The sequence below is a fragment of the Ixodes scapularis genome, unplaced genomic scaffold, assembly GCF_016920785.2.
Source record: "Ixodes scapularis isolate PalLabHiFi unplaced genomic scaffold, ASM1692078v2 PGA_scaffold1__304_contigs__length_218370807, whole genome shotgun sequence".
In the NCBI taxonomy this organism is placed as follows: Eukaryota; Metazoa; Arthropoda; class Arachnida; order Ixodida; family Ixodidae; genus Ixodes; species Ixodes scapularis.
This window is the reverse complement of record NW_024609846.1, coordinates 144,299,219-144,317,305: the sequence shown is the minus strand read 5'-3', so window position 1 is coordinate 144,317,305 and position 18,087 is coordinate 144,299,219. Positions and strand designations below refer to the sequence as shown.

The following is an 18,087-nucleotide window of genomic DNA, read 5'->3' as shown; positions in this document are numbered from 1 at the left end:
TGCCCTTGTAGTCAGATTCTGCGCAACCGAAGCGCGCCGCGGGGTGACGTGACATAGCCGACTTCGGTCAGCGTTCGCTGGCGCGCGCGTTACGTCGGAGTATAACAGAGCCTTTAGTCTTATCACCCAAACTGATGCCCCTGACTAGCATAGTTGACCACAGTAGTCGTTAAAATAACATTTACCGTGCTTTTGGATAAAAAAAGAGGCCTGCCTCATACTCGGTGTGGACTATTTTGTGAAACAGTGTCAAGCATAGCGTATATGTTCCACGGTGACGCAGCTTCGCCCTGCTGCGAGCGCAAGGGCAAATGTTGCATTTGCGCGCGCTGGCGCAAGTAGTTTTTAAAGCGATGGAGCACAAGTGAAGCTATGGACTTGACAGCGTAGCACGCAATACTTGGCGCAGAGTAGACATTTTGTCAAATGCAACAGCGGTGTGATACTACTTAGTGTTTTTTTTTTGTTTAAGAAGTAGAACCTTACCCCTGGGTTTAACGGAGATTTATACCCGCTTAACTTAGTGGGACAATCGCGACTTCACTCCACGTGACACCGTGGCGTCACGTCACTCCATGGTCTAACGTGACGGCAAAGCATCATGTGACGGTGTGATGTCACATGTCACCGCAATGTCACGTGACGTTGTGACGGCATGCGGTCCGACCAACACGAGCAGGAAATCTCTCGAGAGAGAGTTCTAGTTCGCGTTAATTGCGTCTTACCCTGCACGTCGCTCTGGACCGCTCTCTTCTTCCGGTTCTTTGAATTTAGTATTCTGGCCATGTTGGTAGTCCCGGTATGCTTATTATCGCTACGCACTCGATAAAATTTCTGTCTTAATTGTGTCGCAGATATCGAATTTCGTATACGGTTTTGGCATTGGATGTCAGAAAAGTACCGATTGGAGCCCTTCGATGATTACTGACAAATGCCTGTAACCTTCCAGCTGGGAGCCGGTCTTTCGCTCAAGACTCTCTTCTTGGAGGTGGAACTCCCTTCGATCATGACCGTGGGCCAATTTATGCTTCATATGCCCGAAGATTCGACGTAAACCCCGCAGGAGCGAGAGTCATTTAACGGGCCCAGTGGCTTCGAGGCATATCTCGGCTTCCGATCTGCTGGAACAGAAGACTTGACCGCGCAATGTAAAAGGAAGCCGCGTTTGCTTCGGCAATGAAGCAGCCCATGAATCTACTTCATGTCGTTAGTTAATATCACGAGATCGGTATAAAAGAAAAAAATATATCTTATTCATTTGCACAGAGCGGACGAACTCGACTCACCCGTAAGCGTCAGTTCATGGTGCACTTTACCTTGTCCCTTATAGACCTTTGCAAAAATCCCCCTCTGCTCGCCGCCATCTTTGTCTGCTGGGCTGTGGAACGCATTCTGAGAATGTGCTGTTTCTCTGGTGTGCGGTGTATCGGACGCTGCGCATGCGTCCGCAGCTCAGTGACTCAGCAGTTTTTGCCCGGGTGACAAGCGATAGAAAGGTCGATGCTGTGTCTTTCGTGTTAAGGCCGGCCCTAAGCGATCCGGTGGAGCCAATCAAACAGTGGCAAGTGTGCATCATCGTGGTGCTCGTCGTCTTTGTGCGTTTACTGTTTCCAGCCAATCATCTACAAAAAAAGAGCGCCAGGTCGTGGTGTTTTCACTGTGTGATTGGGTCAACCGGTGAGGCCAAACGCAGAAGGACAACGAGGGCCAAGAGGATGCAGTTTCGACGCGGCTTGATCGGCTACGTCGCATCATAGCGTTGGCTTCGGTCGCACTTAATGTGAAACAGAGCATAGAGCTTTGCCTTGCTTATCACCCAGGTTAAAAATGCGGAGTCCCTGAGCTGTGGACGCATGCGCAGCGTCTGATATACCGCACAGCAAAGCAACAGCGCATGCTAAGGCGTTCCACAGCCCAGCAGACAAAGATGGCAGCGCGCGGAAGGCCGATGTTTGCAAAGGTCTATAGTTTTCTCTTCACGTAGGACTCGGCAAAAGCGTCTTCCTGAGAAATGGAAAGCTAAGCCACATTCACGGGTGTCGACAACGTTCGTTGGTTCGGGAAATTTGGCATAGATATACGTTCGTCGGTTTTCAGTCCTGCCCGTTGTCTGCCTTACAGCATGTAGTAAACACACGTCGGTTCGCCGATACGTCTTGCGGAGGCAGGTCTTGCGTTTCTTGTTTAGAGTCGTGCTGTCCAATGTTGAAGGAGGGACACGCACGTCTCGCGTCCCGCGACACAGTTCCCGATTGTAATCGTCCGAGGGAGGTTATCTTTCAAAGAACCCCGGCCGTTGTTGCCTGTGTGACGTTCATCGGCGCTGTTGAGAGAGTACTGTTGGCAGGCTCTGCCCATGCAGGAAACTGCGATAGGTTGAAGGCCCATTCTCCTAGCGTATTAATGGCCAACACTTCGATGAGGATGCAAGCGACGTTCATCACGAAGCCTGTTTTGACCTAAAAACAGAAAAAGGAAAATGCTTCGGTGATATATTTACCCCAAAAGACAGGACGCTGCCAAGATCGTGGGCCGAGATGGCATTGTTCACAGTCGCTGTGCGTAAGACAGTCATATGGCTGTCTCAAGTATTTCCACTGACAAGGTGCTTAGACATGTTACTTTTTTAAAGTTTTCAGTGGCGCATATACTTCCAAGTCACATTAGATACCTTATAGGAAGAATTGTTTGCGTGTAAGATTTGTACCTCAACATAAGCTTCGGAAACGCAAAATGTGTTCCTCAATGTAAACGGCACAAGATCTAAGTACCAAGTTTAACCCTGAATATTAAAATACCTAATGGATTGGGAAGGTATTTTCCCGCTGAGCAAAATAATAACAATCCTGCAGGGCAACATGTGACTATCGAATAAGAATGTTCCGGACTATGGTAAAATATCAAAATAACATAAATTAAAAAGAAAAAGTCAGAGAAAGAATAACTGTACACACTATGGTGGTGCCTCGAACGTCTTTAAATAATTTCAATCGTGATAAAAAGCAAGCAAACCATATCCTCACGGGGTTAAAACGGATTGCACATTGTACACAACCAGAATCGCAGATGTCCTCTTGATTCATTCCCTGCGGAATCAATGTAAAACCAGTAAACATAAAAATAAAAAATAAATTATAAAAAAGAAACATGGAGAATGCACAACGTTAAAGAGGTACGGAAAGGCCACGACAGTTTGTGGCTCGACGTTGAAGCGAGCGATATGCAATCAGCACTGGGTGATACACGGCAAAGCTCTCATGTTAACAGTCCTGCTCTCCAAGCCAAATTGTGTCTATACATCGGTAAATGTAAAACGCGAGCTCAATGCATACTGACTTTCATTTGTATAAACATCTGGAGGCGTTGGGATTCTTACACGATACGGAACATTTGGCATCGTTGTTTCAAAGGAGGTAACATAACTCGGCAACGAAGGCGTAGAGTTTAGAAAGGTGCTTTGTTACACCACCATGGTGTGTACAGTGAAAATAGGCGTATACTTTAGAAAGGTGAATTGGGAAACAAACACTGTCTGTTTGCTTCCCAATACACCATTTTTTACCGCCTCCGCGACGCTGGGCTTTCGTTTCGACTTTTGCAGTGCAAGAAGGCTTTATTCTAAAGTCTCTTCCCCTTGGAATCCTTAGGGCGTGGAATCATGTACAGCTTTATCATATATACCAATTACTACTAATGTTTTTTTTTGTTTCACGTGAAAGTCCTGTTGCAAACTCTTGCACATTATATTTAATACCTTTTCAGAATAACTATAACGTTTCTTCCGGTTCCTTTGAATATTTCACCCATGATATTTTGTACTACAAGGAGTGTCACTGAGTCACCCCATGAGAGATTTCGTGTCGACTGAAGCATTAAAGCTGTAGTGAGAATATGGTATAGTTTGACCACAGGCGGGGTGAGCATCATACGGAAGTGAGAAAATAAAATGACATATCAATGATGAAGACAAACATACCATGTCACTGAGCTTCATATTTCCGTGTTCGTAGACCATAGCGTTGGGCGGTGTTGCCACAGGGAGCATGAAGGCGAATGACGCCGATACGGTGACCGGGATCATCAGGTAGAGTGGGTGAATTCTCAGAGCCTGAGCCTGGGGTATCCGGTGGAAAACCGAAATAAGAGTGGTTAAAAGCAAATAAGTAAATTCTTGTACATCCAGCTGATCGAACGCCCAACACTGATTGCCACCATGTCGGAACTAGCATTCCATCTACCACTTCAGGCTTCACATATTGTCTGTTCAAAATTATTCATTTTCGTCGATTGCTGACGCTCAAAAATGGTTGCTAGAAAGGTAACCATGTTGAATATACCTGAGACTGGGGTAGAAAAACATAAAAGTCGAAGAAACAGAACGGGACAGGACGACGTCTCAACATGGTTAACATCCACCAGCTCGCCTGCACCCTTACTATTGTATAGCTAGAAAGGTCCACGATTAAACTTTCCAAGCCGGACACAAAATACTTGAAGAACAGGCTCAATGAGCACAGACGTTTAATCTATGTGCCATGATGAATACGTCTACGCCTCGCTTCGTCGGACGATCCAAGCCAGCACTGTGAGCATTCGTATTGGACAGGCTTCGTTTTACTTTGATACATCTGCGGACAGTTTTTTTTTAATGTTAATTTGTAGTCACTGACAGGACTAGAATGGCAGGAAATTTCTTCAGTTGTCTCGCCTCCAACGCAAGTTTCCTACTTTCGATAACGTTTGGGCGTCTCGTGAATATCGAGCGTGTACGCGCAGTCAATGTAGGGGCGAAATCAACGAGCGCAAGCTGAAGGACTGACATTGGAAAGAGAGAGCCTGCCGTTCAAACCCTGTCAGTGACAACAGTAACAGTAAGCCGTGAGCAAAAAAAACAAAAAGGAACGCATTGTTGAGGAGTAAGTATGGGACGCACCAGGTAGCTGGTGATTGGCAGCAGGACGCTAGCGGTGGCGGTGTTGCTGGCGATTTCTGTGACTACGCAGGTGAAGATGCAGAGGACGGTGACCAAAATAATCGGGTGCAGGAAGTCCAGGCGCGTCAGGTACTGGCCAATCATCACCGACAACCCGGAACTCTGGGCAGGAACATGTTTTGCTATTTCTCTCCTCTCGTATCTTGATCTACTAACAGTTACTGTCGTGGGGACCATAAACCAATTTTATTTTTAACATCCTGCTACAAATTCTAGACAACTTGCAAGATATTAACACAGAATATGTTTCATCAAACTGATTTTATGACAAACCCGTCACGAAGAACCGTCGCAAAAAATGATAGCCGTTTACAACTCCCTGTAACGCCGAATTAGAGCGCAGCTCTTGAGGAGGAGGAGGGAAGGGTACTGAGGGGAGGGTATACCCCTCCTTTCTCCTCCTCACCTCCTCATGCTGCCTGCTACTCCTCCCTCCGATGGGCGTCGCCGTCGCCTCACGAGGGTCACGGGACCCCTGTGAGGTGACGTGACTGTGACGATGATATCATTATAATGACGTCATCGTCATCGTGATCACGTCATCAGTGACGTCACGTGACGTCGTCGTGATGACGTCACCGTTATTGATGACGTCATCAGTGACGTCACCGATGACGCCATTGTCATAGATGACGTCCTCAGTGACGTCACAAGTGACGTCAGCATCACTGACGACGTCATCATCACTGATGACGTGATCGTCATCGATGCCGTCACCAGTGACGTCACGCGTCGCATAATTCACCGCGCGGTTACGCCGACGTTACTGTTAGGCACCCGTTTCCGACTTGAGCAGCGTCGCCGTCGACGCTGCTCAAGCCGGAAACGGGCGCCTAAGAGCTGCGTTCTAAAAAGCCATCACGTCAAATTTCCCGAAAAAGTAGTGGGGGAGTTAGTGTCACGCGACCACGTCATGTAACAAAGTATCGTGACGTCATGTGACCTGAAGTCAAGTGGCGCCAACCTCCGGGCTATATTTAGCGAGGAAAGTGGACACGTGACATCCATTTTCTCGCTAACTTTAGCGTGGAAATTGCTTATCTGTTTTTATCAGCATGATAAAGGCTCGCGTCATTTTCTCGCCATGCCAGAGCTTTGTTCTCATCGGTTTTTGTGAGCCTAATAAAGGCTTGGGACATTTTTTCGCCGTGTCCGAGCTGCTGTTAAAACTACAGAATAAAAATTGTTCAGCTGTGGGGACCTTAATTCGCGAGCAGCACGAGTAGGTACATATTCTAACGTCGATTCGTGTGGGCAGGGCTCACAGTAACACGCCTGTGTTCGCAATACCAGAGCAGGGGCTGTGCTTCACACGTTGTTAGAATTCGGTGGTTTTTGCCTCTGTGCGAATTGGCGACCAACCCGAGCCCTGATGTTCGTTTATGTGAGTCTTGTCTCGAGACAAGGAGATAAATAGAACGCGTAAGCATGCTTTTTTTCCCATTATCTACAGTTGAACCAACCCAATCAACACGAACATTCGCTGACCTTTTGATCGTCACCGAACGCAGGCCAGGAGATCACGCGGGACTCGTCTACAATCCGAGGCCCACATTCGCCAAGTTATAAAAATAAAATCAACTCTTACTTTTGTTACTCAACTACGAAGCTGAAGCGCATGACTTTTTTTTTGCGTACTAGTGTGCTTTTTCCACACTACACATTATAAAGCCCGTAAAATTTTAATCTAAAATATTTTTATGGTCCCTTTAGAATCCGACTTTTCGTTTCATCCAGAACACAACCGTATTTAAAAATATAAAATAAGGAAATCTTAAAAAAAAAAAAAACTAGATTGTTGGGCTAGTTTGTAATCAGCATAAAGAAAGAAAGAGCCAGAGGGATGGGGCGAAGTAGGAGAAACAAACACACGCGCACAGGAGGGGTGCTAACTGGCAGCTATTGTTTGTTGAGAAATTCCAAGATCACAAAAAACTAACAGCTATTCAATTCCCCGGTAAATATAGCGGGAAAATTGACGTCCCGTTACCTCAACACCAGTTCAGTTTTCCCGCTAAATCTAGCGGGGAAAAGGACGTCACGTGACTTCGGGTCATGTCACCAATGAACAAATTCATTTTTTCCGCAAAGTTTAGCGCGAACATTTACGCCACGTGACCTCAACATCAATTCAGTTTTCCTGCTAAATTTAGTGGGGCAAAATGACGTTGCATAAGTTGGTGTCACCCCACTCATGCAAAAAACAAGATCAGTTCCTCTGCTAGATTTGGAGGGAAAATTGACGTCAAGTGATCTCAACAGCTATTCAATTCTCCGCCAAATTCAGCGGGGTATTAATTGTCGTATAGTTGACGTGGCGTCAATTTTCAGGAAAATTTAGAGGGGAAATTGTGGTATGAGGGGAGGGTATGGAGGAAGAGGAGGAGGGGAGGGCACTGAAAAGAATGATGGAAGGTTATGCAGGAGGAAGAGGGGAGGAGGAAGATTAGGGAAGACGAAGAGGATGGTCGGAGGAGGACGGAAGAGGAGGAGAGGGTACGGAGGAGGAGGTGCATACCCTCCCCTCCGTACCCTCCATTCCTTCTCCTCAAGGGCTGCGCTCTAAGTTCGCGTTACAAAGATTTGTAAACGTCTTTCATCTTTTGTTGATAAACAGTTACGTAGTAACACGTGAGTCATGCGAGTACGCGACACAAGCAGGCATGACTAGATTCGGGTACGCTTACAAAGGCTATTCATCGATAATGGGCTTCAGATCTTTGTTCACCATATGCACTAAGCGGCACTAATACAGGAGCCCTGGTCGCGTGCATTTATTTCCATCGCCTCAAGAAACTCCCTTCCCACCCTCTCTTTGCAAAGAACAGTCACAGTGTGCACTGGAAAGTGAGCACCGTAGTGGTTGTCGAGTGAGGCCGCGTGCACTCGCAGTCTGGCATTCGGGCAACGCCTGGTTTGACCTGTATAAACACGCCCACAACCTAACGCAATCTCATAAACAACCTCAGTAGCACATGGCACAACGTCTTGGAGTGTTTCTTGACACAGGCAGGTTTCTTTGCCAGTTAGCGCCTGTCCTGTGTGTGTGTGTTTCTCCGACTTCTTTCCGTCCTTTATGCACTTTCTTTCAATATCGCTTCGAAAGACCCTTCTATTTGATTAGATTCGTTGGCGAAAGCATATGGAACAATCCGGTGGCTTTAAAACTCTTAGGCAGCCAAATGAAGAATGACCTTGCTATAGTCGGATACAAGTTAAAAATGCGCGAAATGAACCATACCACGTGCCAGTCATGCCATTGAATCACTCTGCAAATCAACCAGCGAAGACAGCAGCTTCAGCGAGTTAGATGACGTCAGTTCAACGTGGGCTTTAGTAGTGGACTACCTACCCATTGCGAAGCAACAGTGAATGGCGGCAATGAGAGTGAAAGAGGAGCTTCTGGAACTTTCTTAACTTGTATTTCGCCGTCGTTGGAAGGTCGGGCTTACGAACCTTTGACGCCTCCGCCATTGAAAAGCTTCCGCCCATGAGAAGCAGCACTCCCCAGGGAATTTTCCTTTGAACTACGTGCCAGGCAAGTAGAGAAGATCCCCCGGGATCGGCCACCGGCTTTGCCGGAATCAAGAACAGTAGCAACACCATGAGCATGGCAGGGGTAGCGTCCTTAATATTCCTGTTCGGAAAAATATATTAAGCGTTCACATGCTTTCACTAATAAAGATATGATAGTTATATGTTTCTAAAAGTTTTTTTAATAATAATATTAATTTTTATTGTCCTTTTTTACAATACAGAAAATTGGGTCCGTCAAAGCCTAGAGGCTTGTACGATGTGGCCCGGCAGCCGCGAATAGTTATTTATACAATGCTGCCATTTGCGTTAAAAAACAAACAAAACAACAACAATACGTCAATGACAAGTTCACTCACTTTGGAAATATACATAAAAATAAAGAAAAAAATGATATCTTGTTTCCTCATTATTAGAATCAAATAGTTGACATACAACATATCACGCCCACCGAAAAAACGAGAATGTTCTCTTTTTATAAGAACCAAACAATAAAACGACAACTTTTAACCGTAAGCATTTGAACAAAACAATTCTGCCTCGCAATACAACAGATTTAGACTACAAAGATAAGGTGAAGTAATTTATAAAAAAAACATATGTATATAAAAATGTTTATATCTGATTTTGCAAACACCATGTTCTAAATTTGTTTTTAAATTCTTTTTGAAGAGTTTAAACTAATGAGTTCTTCTGGTATCTTTTTGAATATATAAGGGATATAGAAACTCCTAATTTTTTTTTTCGTTATGCGTGTTTATTCTTGGCAAATAGTATCTTTCTATATTTCTGAGAGGCTTTTTCTGTACCGGATGTTTGTATTCTGCTCCAGAGAAGTAATTTGTTATTATAACCATATAATTAAAGTACTCAACGGCATTATATTAAATGCTTCAAGTTTGTTGATGAGGTCTGAGTGTTGAACCTGTGTACTATATGCAATATTGTGTGGGGGCCGCGAGGTCCTACCACGTTATTTAAAGTGAGGACATTGAACGAGACAAGCGAACGACGTGTCTGCCTGTGATGGCAGCTTCAGAGCATTCTCTTCCACGAGCTCTTTGAGGCGCGTGCGCGTGCTGCGCCTCGAGCCATCTCTTTTATTTTGATAAGAAGGGATCTGGTGGGTGCGTTGCACCCTACAATTGTTTACTATCCTATATATAAGTTTATCTACGGTTTGTAATCTGTTATTTGAGCTGGATCCATAACTCAAAATGCCATATCTCAGTATAGACTCTCCTAAGGCACAACATTTTTCTTTACATGCGCACATGCTGAAGTACCAATGCGATATATAAATGATGAGAGAGTTCTTAATCTTTCTTTTAATGCAGTCAATGTGACATTCCCAAGTCATGAGTTCATCGAAATTTAGTCCAAGATATTTTGTGCTAGCCTCATATTTCAATTCAGTATCCTGCATCCCTTTGTTTCCAGGAAGGAATAAAGAACGATTAAAAAAAACACGCTTGTGGGGATTTCCCAAGCACAGTAATTTTGTCTTTTTTGAATCTACAAATATATGATTTTCAGTAAACCAATTTGCTAATCTATTCATGTCGCTTTGGAATATTGTCACTGCCACTTCATAGTTTTCACGTGGAAAAATTAAAGCCGTGTCATCTGCATACTGAAATAGCGTCGACTGAAATTTTAGGTTTCCCAAGTCGTTTACAAAAATATTAAATAGCAAGGGGGCCAAAGAAGACCCTTGAGGTATTCCATGATTTATATATACTTCCTTCCTAATATTTTGTTTTATATTAAAACATTGCGTTCTATTTGAGAACTAGTTTTTAACAAACTCGAAAATGGTCCTCTAAAACCGAACGTGTGCAAATTCTCAAGCATTTTTAATGATCTATTGTGTCAAAAGCTTTCGATAAATCTAATCTAAGACGCCAGCCAGTTCTGTTATTGTAGTATTCTGCGTTTTGCCTATATATTTGTTTTTATTAACAACGAGAATTTTGTACTAAACATCCTTTCACATGGGATGGAAATGACTCAAATGCTATGGATCCGTGTCAAACCCACGAAGGATTCACTTTTGACAGACTGGTTGATTAAGAAATTCGTCGGAGATTCATCCATTCATCAATTAATCGGGAGGTTACCCGACTATTTCACCAGTTGTACTTAAAAGTATATACTTCGTCTCACCCTACGATGGACTAAAGGCAAAAGCTACGGACCGCCAAATCTAATCACTAGCCATTTGGAAATTGTGCGGTATTTTGCTTCGATGCACGTATCGGTGCCCGCGTCTTGGACCACTGGTGAGGGGACGGGTGGAAGGTGGTTCGAATTGAAGAGCACTCAGTGACTCAACAATTTTACATCGCAAAGAAAGCCATGACATATAGGCCCTTTGCAGCGTCGAAGCTATAGAAATGATGCGGCCCTTTTGGATTCGCGAGCAGAATTCGTCCACCGCTAATCAATGCTAAGGGTGTCATAGTAGCCTGGGACGTGAATGGACCTGGCGGCCCGTGGCTTTCGCATTTAGTCCATCGTAGGATGAGACGAAGTATAGTAACATTAGCGCAAACGACCAAACCACTTCTTATTGGTGCAATTGATTACACGTTTTTAAAGGCGGCGGCACGAGAAAACTGCTCCCGTATGTCACTCACTTTCCAAGTGGGAAGAAGGAGGCCCATCCTGTCACGACGTAGGGGTCACGAAAAAACCATAGCAACACTGTGACAATAAAAATTGCAAGGACACCAGCTTCGTGGAATCTGCCGATAGGAAAAAGAGAGACACCGTTTCACCGTATATTGCGCCTCACAGTCCCTTTCATCTCAACGTGAATTCCAGCAAAATATCGGCTGCATGAAAGTCTGTTTTAGGGTATATGGCCTTTCGCGGACAGTTATCTGTTTCCACCTGGAAACTACTAAAATATTACACCCTTAAGGGTGCAGGACAGGTGTTGTAGAGGCGTACGCTTATGGGATTTCAGCACACAAATTGCGTTGCGTATTTATACAGCCGAAAGTTAGTCAGCCCTAGTGGGCGTCCGGCGTCTCAGATGTAGAAAAGAAATTTAGACAATTAAGCCAGGTTTAGCTACTGCTCGGCGGGGTTTTTTAACGTGCACCACGCAGTAGGGATGCACGACCGCAAGCCTGTACGATGCTCACTCAGATCGGAACGGGCAAGGGTCGGAGTTTAAACCTGGATCCCTGGGTCCTGTGGCGCGAAACCTTTCGCTCTACGCGCTTCTGGCTGCGGTGTGTTAACACAGTTGGACCGCCGATCCCCTTCTTTTTAGCACCCTTCCTTGAGAAACACACCCTTTTTTATCAGTAATATAAAGTGCTTTGGTGTGAAACACCCTCCATTTTCGACAGGCACACGAAGGGCGTGAAAATGGCTACTGCAGTGATATTAGGCGAAAACCCTTTTCGAATGGTGTTTGCTACATTAACATTTGCCTAAAACAGCTTCAGTCGAAGTTGTTTCAGTGACTATGCCGAAATATTCGTGCCTTTACCAATGAATTTTACTTGGAGGTGCACTCCTTGAACTGCTTCAAGTAAAATATTGATACGAAGAAAGCTACATATTTGTAACTTTCGCAGATGCGGAAACAATCACCTGCGAATCAGTGTCTCTGAATCGTCGAGTACATGAGACGGTGAACCGAGGTTGTGTTTGCTCTCTTGTGCACGATTTATTGCGTTTGTGCTTGTTTTTTTTTTTTTTGTGACTGTGAGCGCTACATGCGGTGACTGTTGCTTGTAAACGTATCATAAGTGTACCCCCGGAGCCTGCCAAGATAGGCAGAACAATTTTTAGGAAGTTCACCAGCATCCGTGGACAAACGCTTTTGCACCCTTAAAGGTACACCGCAAGGAAAAGCTTTTCTGTTTTTTATATAGGGCATAGATAGGACACGTTCATTTTAAAATAATTTATCACGACATCTTTTTTTTTTTGCGCAATATTTACGCTGTTAGATGCAATTTAGGTGGAGGTCACATTACGCTCTAAGCCGCGCCCGCAGACCTGTGGGCCCGCCCAATACCACTGGCCTGGCTTGGCTGCTCGACCGAAAAGGCTAATAAATGTAATGCCTCCCATTCGCGTCATTCGGTGCGTCTAGTCTGGAAGTCTAACACCACCTGCTAGTCGTGCGAGCAGACGAGTGGCAGCCCCAGGCATTGTCTGCTTTTTCACCGACGTTTATCGTCGCTTGCGATGCCGTGAGACGCGGACACAAAAGCTGCGCTTCGGCGTCCGTTTTCGCGTCCGCCTGTCTGCTATTTATTCACCGTCTAAAAACTTCTGCAACGCCCAGAAGCGACTATGAAAGTGGCGTTCTAGTGTTTCTTCATTCACGAGTCACGGTTCAATGAAAGCGTCTGTCAACGTCTATCGATGTATATAATTCACGACAGAGAGAAATATACAAATCAACAAAATAAATACGCAGTCTTTCTAGCTTTCTGTTCTTTTTATTTTATCACATGACATCCGCGAACAAAGTCGGTAAGCGTCGTGACGCACAACTAAAACTCGACGTAAAGATATTCGCTCTGGTAGGCCAGGTGTACCGCAAAACTTGAAAGCTCCTTTCGAGGCCGAATAACGGGAACACACCTAGAAAAACTTGACGCGAGCCGAACGCCCGATCGCCTCCAACCAAATGGCTCGCAATCTCTTATCTGTGAAGGTTTCTTCAGCTTATTGAAACCATGATCGCAATCACGACGGCTGCACAATTCACAAAGCAGCGGGGTCGCTTTTAGTGGAACCAACATCTTCATACAGCATCAACACACGCAACGAAGGATATCAAGCCAGATTGATCAAAATAGTTGATCTAGGGCGCTAGGTTTAGGCTAGTCCCGCTACGATAACAAGCATCCGCGCAGCGCTTTTGAAGGCGCGTACTTGCGGCACTTGTTGGTAGCAATCTACGTCGGTTGGGGGGATCTTCCTCTAAACACGTCTATGAAGTTAAAGCAACTCACACTCATAAAAATTGAAGAGCTCAGCGAGCTTTGCTCTTTCAGCACTCCGCAGACCCCGGCAGCCATTTTGTTAAAAGTTCAAACGCAATCGCGTAGAAGCCATCTAGGAATACATTTAAAACAATATTGACTCTATCTGGATTATTTGCTTCTCAAACATATAAAAATAGTCGATAAAAATTCTATTACTGCACTGGGATACAAATTTACAAACAACCTTTCACACGTCAATCATCTCTCCAGCTAATGAGAGAGGTAAGCACCTTGGAAACACGGGGCGGGGCTTTGCGGACTGCGACCTCCACGTTCTGCACCTAAATTGCGTCTAACGGCGTAAATAATCCTCAAGCTTCTTTTTTTTCTCGTTAGATCAATATTAAAAAAGGTCCCATCTATGGCTTTAAAAAAGTATTTTTTTTTCTTGCAGTAAGGGTGTAAACGTATTTGTTGTTGTGTGCCCATCCTTTGCTGCAATCCACGGGTACAAGACGAATAAGCATACTTACGAGATCGGCCCCAAATCGTCATATCGCTTCCGTATGGCCTGTCCGACAGCCTCGTGGTTCAGCTGTCCGCTACGGAATCTAAAATCAACGAAACGTTAAGCTCTAAAATGTGATTCGGTACAGTCGAGCTAGAACCCCCATGAATTCCTTTCGGTATGGCTTGAAGGCATGCGTCGTGTACGCCACAATTGACTGTCAAAGACAGAATATGCTAAACGAGGTTTGAAAGATATACGAGCTCAAGCAACATTATCATGTGAAACTTTTTTATATTACATGCAGCAGTAGATTCGACAATCTAGCTGAAGACTAGAGGTCGCCATTGGAGTCTGATTTGCAGACTTTTTATTTTCTTTTGAGCTCCAGTTACACGATTTTTCGAATATGCACGTGAGAATATCATTGCGATATCCGCATTCAAACATTATGTGAGTTGAAACCGCATAATATGTCAAACCAGTGAAATTGGTAATTGTGGTGTACGAGTATTCTCAGCAATCTTTGCCACGTAAAATGCGTGGTAGCACCGCGCGTCTTATGTGCCGGCTCGTCCAAAGAAAGTTGAGCTGGTTCATAAAAAGAAGCCTAGGTTGTATCTTCCAATCAGTATCGCTGCAAGCAGCCCGCTAATAATAATATTAATATTTTCGAAACTTTTTAAATTGGCAATAGTAAATTATTTTGCTGTAATCATTGCAGATGACGGAAGATTGGGAATCCATAAACGTTTGAGACCTGAAAAGGACATTTTTCTTTATTGCAATTAAGTCGCTTTTCTTGGGAATTTATCACTTAGCAAAACGCAGGTTGAAAGGCTAAACGTTTCAGGGTATTTTTATAAACTTTTCTAAGAAGGGTATCGTTCCTTCGAGTATTATATGAAGCGCTACGAAGATCAATTAATGTAGCTGTTAATTGTTTTTAAAACATAATTAGAGCAATGTTCTAGGAATACAGACCTTTTCGGTATGAAGTGGAAGTACAGATAAAGCCAGGCGCATATCACGCACAGGATCATAGGTGGAACGTTGTAAATCATCCAAGTAGCGAAGCTGAGCGTTGCCGAATTTGGATACAATCTGGGAAAATGTTAGGTAAACATAAGTATTGGGAAACATAATTCAACACCTGAAAACAAATATATGTTAGGTATAATTCTTGTTTGTGAGTGGAAAAGGTACCGCCACATGTAAGTTAATTATTTTTTCTATCTAACGCACATCTAACAGATTCATAAAATATGTTCACAATATTAGCGCAACAGAAAATAAAATTACATGTTTGCTTTTTGCACATTGGAGATTTTCATCCCGTGTTTTTAACCTACTTTCACGTCTTTGTCTTTTAAATTCCAGGCTCTGTGAGTATTTGATTTGCTTGAGAAGGCTGGAGAGTGAACCTGCCTCCACAGCGTTTTGTTGTAGCCGCTAGCAGACGTTGATATCGTTGGAGTTCCCAATATTAGTTGATATCAGCCTAGTGTGCTCATCAGCGAGGAGGAGACGCACGACCTGGTGCTTATCTATTCATTAATGTTCGCATAAACGATAAGAACAGCAATCATTGGTAAATAGCTTTCAATAATGCTATCAATGCAGCAAAAATACCACGAGGACTATAAAGAGAGGAATTCGAGGTGCGATAAAAAAAGTACAGGGATAAGTTTGGTCGAGTAAAAAAAGGTAGCACGGCGACGCACGTGCAGCTGTCAAAGGTCTTCATAAAGACCTTCATATGTCATTATGTCAAAGGACGTCGTTCTTCGAACATTTAGAGCTACGCTAAATCAGTTTTTATGAACTGCGCGAGCCCATTGGCGATCTTAGCATAGACTGCAAACCAGAGCAAAACTCCTACAAAAGTGCCGTTTGGGCTAGCGTTTGTTGACGTTACCTTCTGCCTCATTTCGCCCTACAGCTGTTCAACGACAAGCTGACATTTCTAGTTCTTTGTAATACTTTTATTCGTATTGTTTTCACGTGACTTTAAAGTCATGTCGGAGCGAACGACAAGACGCGCCTTACTCTTCAACGAGTCCCATGATGATTAGATTGGGAGCAGTTCCAATGACGGAGCCCGTTCCACCGATGTTCGCAGCATACGCTATTCCCAGGAGCATAGCGTGACGAAATCTGGAGGTGTTGGCCTCCCACCTTAACAAGACCAAATGCTGAGTTAGAAAAACGAAACACGGCTCTGGTCAATCACAGCGGTCAGCGAGCTTCCTCGCCAAGTGCCCAACTTAGAGCCCTAGGTCATACCTCCTGGTATAAACCGGACATGATAGTTATCAAATTAACATTCACCTCTGCTCGCTTTCCTTGGTATGCAGCTCGAGGCTCTCCACGCTGCCTTGCCCGTTTTCCTCCCGGAAGCCATCGTTAGTGTACGCAGTCTCTTGGGTTCCTGCGGATTTTCCTTGGTGGTAAGATATCACTGCAGCTACTATGACGTCTCAAGTGGGTTGTCTCAGATTAAACAAAGAAGTTTTGGGCGACAAAAATACCTTATTGAATCGCTACGATGAAAAGCACAATACATTTATCGTCACCGGTACTTTCTGGTCAGTCTTTGTACGAGGGTGATTCAATAAATAAGGTGAATTTTTTTGTATAAGGACTTCTAATACACATAGAAGCTTAATTTTTAGTTATTTTTATTGTTTTACTACTTTTCCACGTGGATTTAATTTCTTATGCAGATTACAAACAACACTGTGAGAATTTAACCGAGTAACAAAGATGGCTGACCAAGAAGCATGCTCCAGGATTGAACAGCGGTCAGTTATCAAGTTTTTGGTTGCTGAAGGGTGCAAACCCGTTGAAATTCATAGGAGAATGTCAACTGTGTATGGTGCCACATGTTTCAGCCAGAAAAATGTCTACAAGTGGGCTAAATTGTTTAAAGAAGGACGGAGCAGTGCTGAGGATGAAGACAGGCCTGGGAGGCCTACAGAAGTGAGATCTCCTGAGGTGATCGAATCAGTCAATGACCTCATTCGGTCTGACATGAGGGTGACAGTGGATGGCATTGCAAGGACTTTGAGCTTATCTGTGGGGACAGCACACAAAATTGTCCATGATGACCTTGGCTACTTGAAGGTCAGCTGCAGGTGGGTGCCAAAGATGCTTACTGCGGAGCACAAACAGAGGAGGGTCGAGTTGTCCCAGCAGTGTCTTTCCCGCTATGAGAAGGATGGTGATGAGTTTCTGCAGAAGGTGGTCACATCTGACGAGACATGGGTTTGGCACTATGAGCCTGAGTCTGAACGACAGTCCATGGAGTGGAAGCATGCAGGCTCTCCAGTGAAGAAGAAGTTCAAGTCCCAGTGGTCCACTAGGAAGGTGATGCTCACCGTTTTTTGAGATATGCAAGGCCCAATCACCATTTCATTCCTTAAAAAAGGAAGCACTGTGAACAGTGCCAACTACTGTGAACTGCTGAGGCAGGTCAAGAAAGACATGAAGAACGAACGCAGAGGTCATCAGTCAAAAGGGGTCATCTTGCACCATGACAACGCAAGGCCTCACACAGCAGCCTTAACGGTGCAGACCATCAACGAGCTCGGCTGGGAACTGCTCCCTCATCCCCCTTATAGCCCAGACCTTGCCCCTTCGGACTTTCACCTGTTTGGTCCCTTGAAAGCGTTCACGAGAGGCACGAAGTTTGAAAGTGACGATGAAGTCAAAAGTGTTGTGAGCGACTGGCTGAGACATCAGTCTAAAGATTTTTACGCTGAGGGAATAAGGAAGCTTGTGCACAGATGGGAAAAGTGTGTGACAGTGCTGGGAGACTACGTAGAAAAATTAAAAAAAAAAGTAAGCTTCTATTTGTATTAGAAGTCCTTATACAAAAATATTCACCTTATTTATTGAATCACCCTCGTACTTCACATGAGCGACTCCGACGAGCTTATAGGTTGTAAGGGAGTGAGTTCAAAGTTTCAAACACAGTCAAAATTTCAATTTTGACAAGATGTATGCGGAAGTGTCTGCCAGTTGTCAATCCTCAGTTGTGCCATATATTAGTTTCTAGTTACTTAGTAGGGATTCTGAATACTGATCTT

The 18,087-nt window shown here is 44.3% G+C and overlaps 1 protein-coding gene across 3 annotated transcripts in view; it reads right to left on the bottom strand.

The window, feature by feature from the left end:
• Nucleotides 1-1,225: 1,225 nt before the first annotated feature.
• LOC8025350 (solute carrier family 13 member 5) overlaps nt 1,226-18,087 on the bottom strand; it is a 73,718-nt gene continuing 56,856 nt past the window's right edge. For all 3 annotated transcript variants that reach the window (XM_029978101.3, XM_040504698.2, XM_029978100.3), the window contains 9 exons: nt 16,328-16,427; nt 16,046-16,174; nt 14,981-15,100; nt 14,022-14,099; nt 11,167-11,274; nt 8,450-8,630; nt 4,934-5,095; nt 3,977-4,114; nt 1,226-2,459 (listed from right to left, as the gene is read on the bottom strand). In XM_029978101.3, the coding sequence (XP_029833961.2) occupies nt 2,280-2,459; nt 3,977-4,114; nt 4,934-5,095; nt 8,450-8,630; nt 11,167-11,274; nt 14,022-14,099; nt 14,981-15,100; nt 16,046-16,174; nt 16,328-16,427 (1,196 nt within the window). In that variant the 3' untranslated portion in view covers nt 1,226-2,279. The remainder of the gene's footprint in view (nt 2,460-3,976; nt 4,115-4,933; nt 5,096-8,449; nt 8,631-11,166; nt 11,275-14,021; nt 14,100-14,980; nt 15,101-16,045; nt 16,175-16,327; nt 16,428-18,087) is intronic.